This window comes from Monoraphidium neglectum (assembly GCF_000611645.1).
Source record: "Monoraphidium neglectum strain SAG 48.87 unplaced genomic scaffold scaffold01608, whole genome shotgun sequence".
NCBI classification, from domain to species: domain Eukaryota; kingdom Viridiplantae; phylum Chlorophyta; class Chlorophyceae; order Sphaeropleales; family Selenastraceae; genus Monoraphidium; species Monoraphidium neglectum.
Window position 1 is genome coordinate 1 of NW_014012020.1, and position 9,351 is coordinate 9,351.

The 9,351-nt window shown below is 63.1% G+C and overlaps 3 protein-coding genes across 3 annotated transcripts; 1 reads left to right on the top strand and 2 right to left on the bottom strand.

Annotated features, from left to right (window-relative positions):
* Positions 1 to 24: 24 nt before the first annotated feature.
* Positions 25 to 1,789, top strand: MNEG_8451 (hypothetical protein; the record flags this gene model as incomplete). Its single annotated transcript, XM_014043073.1, has 3 exons — positions 25 to 39; positions 453 to 761; positions 1,079 to 1,789. The coding sequence occupies 3 exons, from the start codon at positions 25 to 27 to the stop codon at positions 1,787 to 1,789; spliced, it is 1,035 nt and encodes a 344-aa protein (XP_013898527.1).
* An 855-nt stretch (positions 1,790 to 2,644) lies between these two features.
* MNEG_8452 (hypothetical protein) lies at positions 2,645 to 3,526 on the bottom strand (the record flags this gene model as incomplete). Its single annotated transcript, XM_014043074.1, has 2 exons — positions 2,645 to 3,141; positions 3,334 to 3,526. The coding sequence occupies 2 exons, from the start codon at positions 3,524 to 3,526 to the stop codon at positions 2,645 to 2,647; spliced, it is 690 nt and encodes a 229-aa protein (XP_013898528.1).
* Positions 3,527 to 4,074: 548 nt separating this feature from the next.
* MNEG_8453 (hypothetical protein) lies at positions 4,075 to 7,577 on the bottom strand (the record flags this gene model as incomplete). Its single annotated transcript, XM_014043075.1, has 8 exons — positions 4,075 to 4,170; positions 4,363 to 4,775; positions 4,955 to 5,116; positions 5,379 to 5,773; positions 5,852 to 5,999; positions 6,188 to 6,500; positions 6,701 to 6,829; positions 7,290 to 7,577. The coding sequence occupies 8 exons, from the start codon at positions 7,575 to 7,577 to the stop codon at positions 4,075 to 4,077; spliced, it is 1,944 nt and encodes a 647-aa protein (XP_013898529.1).
* Positions 7,578 to 9,351: the final 1,774 nt, after the last annotated feature.

The window sequence follows — 9,351 nt, forward strand, 5'->3', positions numbered from 1 at the left end:
TTCATGAGCGGGGTGGAGACGCAGATGGAGAAGGACAAGGTGGGCTTTCAGGGGCTGAAGTGAGTGCATCTCCTCCTGCTTGCGTGCAGAACTGTGCGTTTTTGGGGGGGAGGGAGAGCGGGTGTAGGGTGTGTACCTGAGGAGCGCAAGTGAGCACCTCCCAACCGGCGAGCGAGGGGCCGTGCAGAGATGCACCCACATGCTCTCCGCGTGTGCACGCACAGCAGAGTGCCCACAGAGTGCGCAAACGCTCTCCCCTCACCTCCTCCATGGATCCATCATCCGCAACCCCAACGGCCCCGACCGCCAGCAACCCCCTGCCCCGCCGCCACCTCACCCTACCCTCACCCCCAACCCACCCCGCGCATACACGCACACATGCACCCACACGCACGAACCGACACACATGCACGCACTCACTCAAGCCAACCCAACCCACCGCTGCACCGCAGCTGGGGTCGTTGCAGCGGGAGCTGGGGGCAGTGGAGGGGCAGCTGGCGCGGGTGGAGAAGCTGCTCAAGATCGCAGACCCTCAAGGCTGGTACGTCCACAGGTCAGCGCAGCGGCAGCAGCAGCAGGATGCAGGCGGGGCGACCGCTGCTGACGGCGGCGGCGGCGGCGGCGGCGCAGCTGGAACGGACGCGGACGGGGCGGACGGCAGCGGCGCGCGTGCGGCGGCGCGCGCAGCGATCGAGGCCGACCGGCAACGGCGAGCAGCGGCGGCAGAGAGAAAGCGGGCGGCGGCGGCGGCGGCGGCGCAGGTGAGGCGGGGGCGTGCGTGCGAGCAAGTGGGGCGACCGGCGATTTCCTTAGGGTGTGCCTGCTGATTGTCACCGGGTGTGGAGCTTCAAATCGTTCATTGTTTCTACCTGTGCATCGGGGCATGCAAATTCTTCTCCCTGTAGCATGTTGGTGGGGAGGGTACAGGATGGGCTCAGTCCTTCCTGGGGCGCGCAGGGATCAGTGTTTGGCCACATTGGTATCTGGCATGTGCATATCAAGTCATTCGGCACATCCTGCCGACCTATTTGCAAATGCATATCTTGCGTCTGGTCGCCCCATTTCGAAAATGGCGCAGGCGGACACTTCGCAGCCAGAAGAGGAGGAGGTGGGCCAGGAAGAGCAACAGCAGCAGCAGCCGCAGGAGCAGCCGCAGCAGGGACAGCAGCAGAGCCTCCAGCAGCCGCCCAGCGCAGCAGCGCGCCGGCCCGTCGTAATCAAGGGCAACGCCGCCGTGCTGGCCGGCGCGGCGGCAGCGGCGGCCCTCAACTCGCTCCAGATTCCCGCCAGCGCTCATCACCAACCACAGCAGCAGCAGCAGCAGCAGCAGCAGCAGCAGCAGCAGCAGCAGCCGGCGTCCGGCGAACAGGCGGCGCGCCGCGCCGCGGCAGCGGAGCGTGCGAAGCAGATCGTCGAAGAGATGAAGCGGGCGGACGCGCCGCGGCCTGCGGCGCCGGCTGCCGCGCGCAAGGTCAGGGGCCCCGCGATGATGCCCCCGCCCAAGTTTGATGCGGCGGGGGCTGCAGACGCGGGCGCGGCGGACGTCCATTCAGCAGCGGCGGCGCGAGTGGCGGCGAGCGTCGCGCTGCTCACGGGCGCAGCTGGGCGCCGGTCGGGGGAGGACGAGGGCGGCGCGGGCGCGGGCGCGGGCGGGCGGCATCCACGGTCCGGCGGCGGCGGCGGCAGCGAGGGGGGCGAGGGCGGTGCGGGGGCGGAAGAGGTCTGGGTGCCGCCGTCTGACCAGAGGGGTGATGGCCGCACGGCTTTGAATGAAAAGTTTGGCTACTGATTGTAACCACTCTTGAGCTCAAAGTGAAACCGTTGACTGCCCTGGAATGAGGTGTGCTTACCCCAATAGCAACCAATGTCTGCTGCGTAGCACCTGCATGGCGGCAGCTGCGTGGCAAGCACCACAGGCAGTAAAAGCGCGAGCCGCCAGGCATAGCACTGCAGCGTGTGCTCGGGTGCTGCAGCATAAATTGCCAGCTCAGAGTAGCATCCAGGCATGTGAGGGAGCCAGCGAGCAGCAATGCGGCCCAGCCGTAACCACAACTGGCTAGCCACCGCCAAGGCAGTCGGGTTGATTTGCGCATCACGCGAGCCGTTACAAAGCCGATTGGGAGCACGATATCACAGTTTCTATCAAAGCCTGCCAGCATGCTGACATACAATTTCTTGGAAAGAGCGACCCCTGGCTGCTTGTCAAACCCATTCAAACCAAGGGCAGGGAAGGCCGGCTTGCGGGGATGGGCCATGCAAAGCCGCCGCGCTGGCCCCCCATCACGGGCACATACATTTCATGATCCTAACAAAGGGACCTGCGCCAGACAAGAGTGTGGGCTGCCTGTGGAGCTGTGTGCGCGTAATATGTAGAGGGGAACACGAGCAATCATAATGCTGATGTTGGTGGGGTTGCCACACGCACGCGTGTATCGAAGGGTTGATCTGGCTGGTAGAATTGCTTGTTGGCAGCCGTGCCGCGTTCAGCCGCCCGCCCGCCGCCCAGAGGCCGGGCGGCGGCGCCGAGCGCTCCGCCTTCACCTGAAAATGGCGTGCCGCTGGCTGACGACAAGGCACATCATCGGTGCAAGGCTTGCAAAAAACCGTCCATTTAGTCCATAATACGTCCTCATCGGCCGTGTCATCATTGGCCCGCCTCCACGCGCGCCGTCGCCCGCATGGCGCCCGCCGCGCGCTCGTACGCCGCCCTCGCCCGCTGCAGCCCCTGCCTCGCCCGCCAGGCCCTCTCCAGATCCCGCGCGCCCCCAAACGGCGCCACCGCCTCGGCGACCGCCCCCAGGTTGTCCGCGCAGCTGGCGGCGTAGCAGCAGTGGTTGCTGAGCTCTTCAAGCAACGTGTGCCTGGGCGGCGGCGCCTGTGGCGGGCTGTCCGGCAGGTCGCCCCAATCCTCGCAGGCGTCTGCTTTGGCGGGGTCCCTGCCGTCCAGCATCTGCCTCAAGTCGAGCAGCGCGTCCGCCCGCGGCGCGGGCGCGCCGCCCGGCAGGACGGCGAGGGGCTCGCTGCGCCGCACGACCGCGCGCAGCGCGGCCAGCGCGGCGGGGGGCGGAGGGGGGGCGCCCGGGGCGGCGGCGCAGGCGGCGGCGTCGAGGAAGGCGGTCGCCAGCCGGCGGGCGTTGTCGGCTGCGGTTGGGGTTCAGCGGGGATACAAGAAGGGGCGGTCAGTCCCGGCAGTGATGCACAAAAATTTATTTATACACGCATGCAAAAAGGTCAGATTCGAGACTGGGAACAGTTGCGCGTGGTCAGGCCGTACAAGGATGCGCGCACCCACACACGCACACCGCTGCAGCACCACCGGCGCCGCTTGCGCACCTGCATCGTTGGCCTCATCGGGCACTCCAAACGGATTGTCTTCCCGCTCCCACTTGCGCAACAGAGCGTCCAGCCCGCCCAGGTAACGTGCTGCCGCCAGCACGGCCGTCGAGGGGCCGTCCGCCATTGCGCGCACAGCCTCGGGAGTGATCTGATCATCGCGCTGCGCGGTCGCGCTGGATGCCAGGCGCATAACGTGAAGGGTGTATCCAGTATCATAACCACTTTCCATGGCTGATATGTTTAGAAAGCACGCCACAATGTGATCCGTGGCGGGGTGCTGTCGACGTTATCGATTTTCCTATTGCGCGTGCATAAAATACCTGTGCCACAACCCAACATGACAAATCAAATTCGTAAGAGAGGTGCTGGTGTCGCCGCGATTACATATTGCAGCAGCACAAGCTGCACGCCCAAGGCCAAATGCTGTCCTAGGACCTACTACCACTGGAGGTGGGGTAGCTGCCCGGCAGGTGGCTGTGGGGACTGGTGGTCGCAGCCTTAAATCCCACTCATGTGGTCCCAGGGCTTCGCCCATGGCCCTTAAGGCTCCAGCAGTTACAGTCCAATGCTCAGAGGCAATGCTTACATTGAGGACCGCGTCAGAGAGGGACCGCAGCAAGGTATGGTGGTGTGATTTTCCCACAGAGAAGAATTAGACGGCGCGACGCGCTGCGATTGCAGTTAGAGACCTGAGAGCGGCTTGAAAAAGTGCATGTATTCCTGCTTTTGTATCCGCGCTCAGGCCGAGTTAGCCATCCGGGCAGCTCGAAGCAGGTCCTTCCGCACCAGCGACATCGCCACCCTCTGCGCCCGCTTGCCCACACACTTGACGGCCTGGGCGGACAACGCCGTGCACGCCCCAAGCGCCGCCTGCCTCTGTGCGCTTGCCTCCACCTTGCTGCCAGGGCTCCAAAGCGAGTCAGCCAGTGCAGCTGCATTCGCCCCTGTGTATGCCTCCGCCCACACCCTTGCCAGCGGCCTTGAGGGGCCGCTGCCGCTGCCTCCTGCAACGCCCGCAGTCCCCACGCCCTCCCAGTAGGCAGACTCATCAGAGTCATCAGAGTCATCAGAGTCATCAGAAGGCTCCGCAGACCCCAGCATGGCTGTGCTTTTGCTGCCGCTCCCACAGTCCCCATCAGAGTCGCCGCCCGCCCCCTCAGATCCCACGTTCACCGACATGAAGGCGCCCTTTAGGAATGACCTTTCCCGCGGCTCCCTGTCACCGCCGTCGTCCCCCTGCGCCGCGCCAAACGGCTGCCCGCTGCCTGAGGCCCCCGGCACCGCCGCGGCAGCTGCCTCCGCGGCCGCAACCTCGGCCACCATGGCCGCGGCCGCGGCGTGCGTCATCATGGCGGGCTTGTTGGTGAGCAGCTGCAGCAAGACCACTCCAAATGCATGGACGTCAATAGAGGGAGAAAGCCAGCCGTCCTCCTGAAACTCTGCAGGCAACAGCAGAGCGGCAAGCAAATGCACCATCAAGGTCAGCCAAGAGGAGTGGGCCAGCAGGGGGTGACAAGGAGCAGCCAGCTTCCCCGGACGCCTTGCAATGATGCATCAGCACGTTGCAGGAGGACCAACATTGCATGAAGCACGTGAACGCGCTGCATCAGCAGCCCACCTGGGCACACGTAGCCACGTTTGCCAAATATGCGCTTTGTGCAGGAGATGTTGGGGTCCGGCACGCACTGCGGCACGCCCGCCGCGTCGCGCGAGGCCCCAAAGTTGATGATTGTGATGCCGTGGACAGCGCCGCCAGCAGCCAGGTCTACCATGATGTTCTCTGGAGAAGAGGCAGTTAGCATGCGTGCTTGTGTGTGTGTGTGTGTGTGTGTGTGTGTGTGTGTGCGCGCACGCGCGCGCATGCGTGCGTGCGTGCGTGCGTGCGTGCGTGCGTGCGTGCGTGGGGGAAAGATGGTTCATGCCTACATATACATGCCTGTCTATGCGCGCGCGCATGTGCATGCAAGCAAAGCCACATGGAGGTGTGTGCGTGCAGTTGCGAAGGCCGGTGGCACTGCCTGGACCACTGGGCTGATGCTCACCAGGTGCAAGGTCGAGGTGCACGATGCCACGGCTGTGCAGCATCTCAACCGCCTTCGCTAGCATCCCTGCAATATGCAGCCGCGCGCGCCATGGCACCACCTTGGCGGCCCTCACAGCTTCCGCCGCCCACGCCGCCCGCTCCGGCTCGCCCGCGCCCGCCTCCAGCAGCGGCGGCTGCTGCGAGGCGCTTAGCAGCTCGGCCAGAGTGACGCCGGGGTCGCGGCGGTAGATGAAGGCGCCGCGCTCGGGGCACACAGCCAGCAGCTGCTCAAACATCGGATGCACTGGCATGTTCAGCAGCAGCCAGACATCCTGCGCTGCTTCCTCAACGGCATGATCAAGCAGCTGCCTGCGCGCCATGGGCACCCCGTTCCCGGTGCCGCGCGGCCTGACACTGCGCAGGGGCGCCGGTAGGAGCGTGTCACGGAGACTGTGACGAACCTTGACCACCACGCTCCCGCCATGCACCAACCCTGGCGGGAAATACACGCGGCTCTGGCCGCCGTCCTTGACCGCAGCCGCAGCACCCGCGGCGGCGATCAGCGCGTCGACGTCGTCATAGTGCGCGCGGGTAAGGATGCCGCCAAACCTGCCGCGCCCGGGACACATGATCATAGCCCCTGTGTGGTGTGCATTCAAACATGCAGCCAATGTCGGGGGGTGTGGGCAGGCATGCGCATCAGGAATGGCCATCAGAGATCGCACCCCAGGTCGCATTGACTGGCGGCACTGGCGGCACGTGCTGGCCACTGGCAGAACTTGAGCACGGACAAAGGCCTGCATCAATGGTTAACAGACACATACGCACCTTTGGTGGCCGGCGAGAGCTTGATGCCGCCCAGTGCCAGGCACTGCTCCATGGCTCCTTCATGTTGCTGCTGCTGCTGCTGCTGCTGCTGCTGCTGCTGCTGCCGCTGCTGCTGCTGCTGCTGCTGCTGCTGCCGCTGCTGCTGCCGCTGCTGCTGCTGCTGCTGCTGCTGCTGCTGCTGCGGCTGCTGCTGCTGCTGCTGCTGCTCAATTTGAAGCTTGTTTGCCGGACGCCGCCCACCCTCCGGCCCTGTCGGAAACTGCTTCTCAGCCCCATAGCTGCTGCCCCGGCGTTTCACAGGCGTCTCCTTTGCCTGCTTGGAAAGCAACAAGGGATGCTTGGATGCGGTCAAGGTCGTCGTGATACTGTCGGGGGCTTTGAGGGGCTGCGTTGGTGGCGTAAGCACGCACCTCGGAGCACATTGTGATACTTGACATGTGCAACGCAAGTGGCGCGCTCCACATCCGCATCTCCGGAAGGCAAGAGGACGGACAATGACATGCCCCTCATCACCTGCGCTTGAATCTCGCTCTCAGAGGCCGTGGCCGCCAGCAACGCTGCCTGCACGGCCTCCGGCTGCGCCGTCCAGTCGTTGGGCACTTGCAGGTGCAAGAAGACATCCACTCGATCCCCCATCGGCAGCTGTGCGTGGTGGTGAGGGAGGGCGAGGAGTGAGCAGTAACTCTGAGGTGAGCAGTATGGACCAGATCAGGAAGGATCTTGGGCTGGGCTGCTGCACGGGGCATGAACCGCGCTGCTCGCAGCGGGGTGGTGCAGGTGGTGAGGCAGCGCTGGCTAGGCTGCAGCAATAGATGAACCGGCTCATGCGTGCATGCCTGCATGCATGCACGCATGCAGGCATGCATGCTGACAACTTCACGATGCATGCCAGGTTGGTGGCTGGTGATTGATGGAGACTTACAATGTGATTGATGAAGTGAGAACATCAGGCAGAGCCGGCGGTGCTGGTCAGCGTTTACGTGCCCCCGCCTGCAAGACGCATGCCCTCGCACCTTGCCACTGAACGACTTTGGAAGTGTGTCGCGCACGGGTACTCAATGCGCCTCTGCATGACCCTGCCTATTGTGCCGTTGGCGAAAACCTTCTTGATGGCCTTGCCGGCGCCGTTGGGCTCGCACGTCAGGCCGAAGCGCGCAGCGTCGCCGCCGCACACATGCTGCAGGATGGTCAGGGGCGCCACCTTGAGCACGCCAGTGTGGCTGCCCGCAGGGCCCTCATCGAATTCGTGAAGCGGAACGGGCGGCTTGGTTGGATCCACGGGGTAGGTTTGGCAGATAGCTTCCATCAGGTCGCGGACGTTGCCCAGGTCTTCGAGCCATGGCGCGACTTTCGACAGCAGCGCGATCGCTGCGTTGACGACGACGGACATAGGGCTGAGCGGTTGTGCAGGGGGTAAGTTGGATGCGCTTTCAGGACTGCGACAGACGATCTTGCGTAGGGCTGATCATACGCAGCGGTGTGCAGGAAAGGCGGGAGTATGTCGTCAGCGTGCCCAAGCGAAAGATCTGTTGCCAGCAAAGGTATGATACATTTGCTTGGTTTGACGTTGAAATAGAGCGGTACGTGTTCTTGAACAATGACAGAATACACGCACTGGATCTGCCTCGATGGAAAAGTCAAGAGCAGAAACGTGATCTGCCCTCCTGTTATTACATTACCTGTTATTACCATACCTGGTCAATGTTGAGCGCGGATGACGCGTGATACTGCTATAATTATATAAAGCGCAAATATCCTCCCTGCTTCTTGGGACGCTTTGCATGGCGGCTTGATCCACGCATATGGGTTTTTACCGTGATGCATGTGGCATGCGTTTCCAGGCATGCGCTTGCAGCCCTGACCGCACAATATGTGAGCGCATGTGCAGCGGGCATGGGTGCAGCAAATTGCGCACAACATGGCGCAAGGCATGCTGATTATTGCAGAGGAGTGGGATGTGCTGGGCCTGCTGGCGACTGCCAGCCACAGGCGAGTTAAGTTGCACCCGCCTAGCTGTGATGGCGCAAGACTACTGCGCTCAGAGTGACTTAAGAGAGAGCGGCAGTTCGAAGTGCCATAACTGCGTTGGCACCACTTTGAGCGGGAGCGTGGGTTGCGCAAGCAGCAGCGCGGGCAGTTGAGTCGCAACCAACTCAATCGGCCACTTGTTAAATTCCTGGCACCTGCGGACTAAAATGCTTGGATAACATTGAATGGCAAGTAACTAGTATCCTCCTGATGCTCTGGCCAGATATGCACGGACTTGAGATATGCGGGGTCACAACTTGTCAGGGAGGTGTTGACTGCGTGGTCCAACAGCTCCCGCAAGGAACTCAGAAGTGCGCGCACGGCATCTGATCACTGCAAGATTTGTATTACTCCTCTTATCAAGTTTCGGGCTCCAAGCCTCAAGCAGTCGCAAGGCTCGCAGTCTCAGCGTCACCAGGCAACATCCCCAGTGCTGGCGGGTGAGTGTAGATCGTGCTTGCGAACGTTTGCGCACCTTGACAGTCAGCAGCTTGTCGTTGATGTCAGACGCCAACAAGGAAACAAAGTCAGCAATCCGAGCACCCAGCTGCACCACACCGTCGCACACCCCGTTCCAAATAAAGTCCATGGACCGCGAGGCGGCCTTGCCGTGAACATGTACAAGATCAGCGTAACAGTAAATCTGAAGTGCGGGCTCCTGACAGGAAAGCTCGCATTTGTGCGACGCGGGACCGGACGTCGGAGGTGATTGTCCCCACTGGGCAGCGGGCCAGCGGCTCTGCTGGACTTGCTGAAGCAGGAGGAACACCCTCAGAGCGCCGATACCCGTACCGTGCTGCGACACAGCACTGTGCTTGCTGCGATCGCGTCGGCGCTCGCCACCGCGACTGTGCGAGACAAAATTGCAGCGGCGCGGCATCGAGCACAAGTGCTGCGGGCGCCTTCTGACCAGCAAGCATGTTGCACACCCGTCGCGGAGAGCAGAACCCCAACCTGGAGGTCGCCGCACTCGCAGCTGAGGTGCGGGTGGCAGCATTTCGGCAGTAGGCGACATGGGGTCGCGTACAAAGGGCTGCTCGCGTGCTCCAGGAATGGCAGCTGCTCCCTGCGCTTGTCTGCCAAACCCTCCAGTGGTGCGGCGGTGCAGTCGTGACCACTGACACACCCCAACCGCC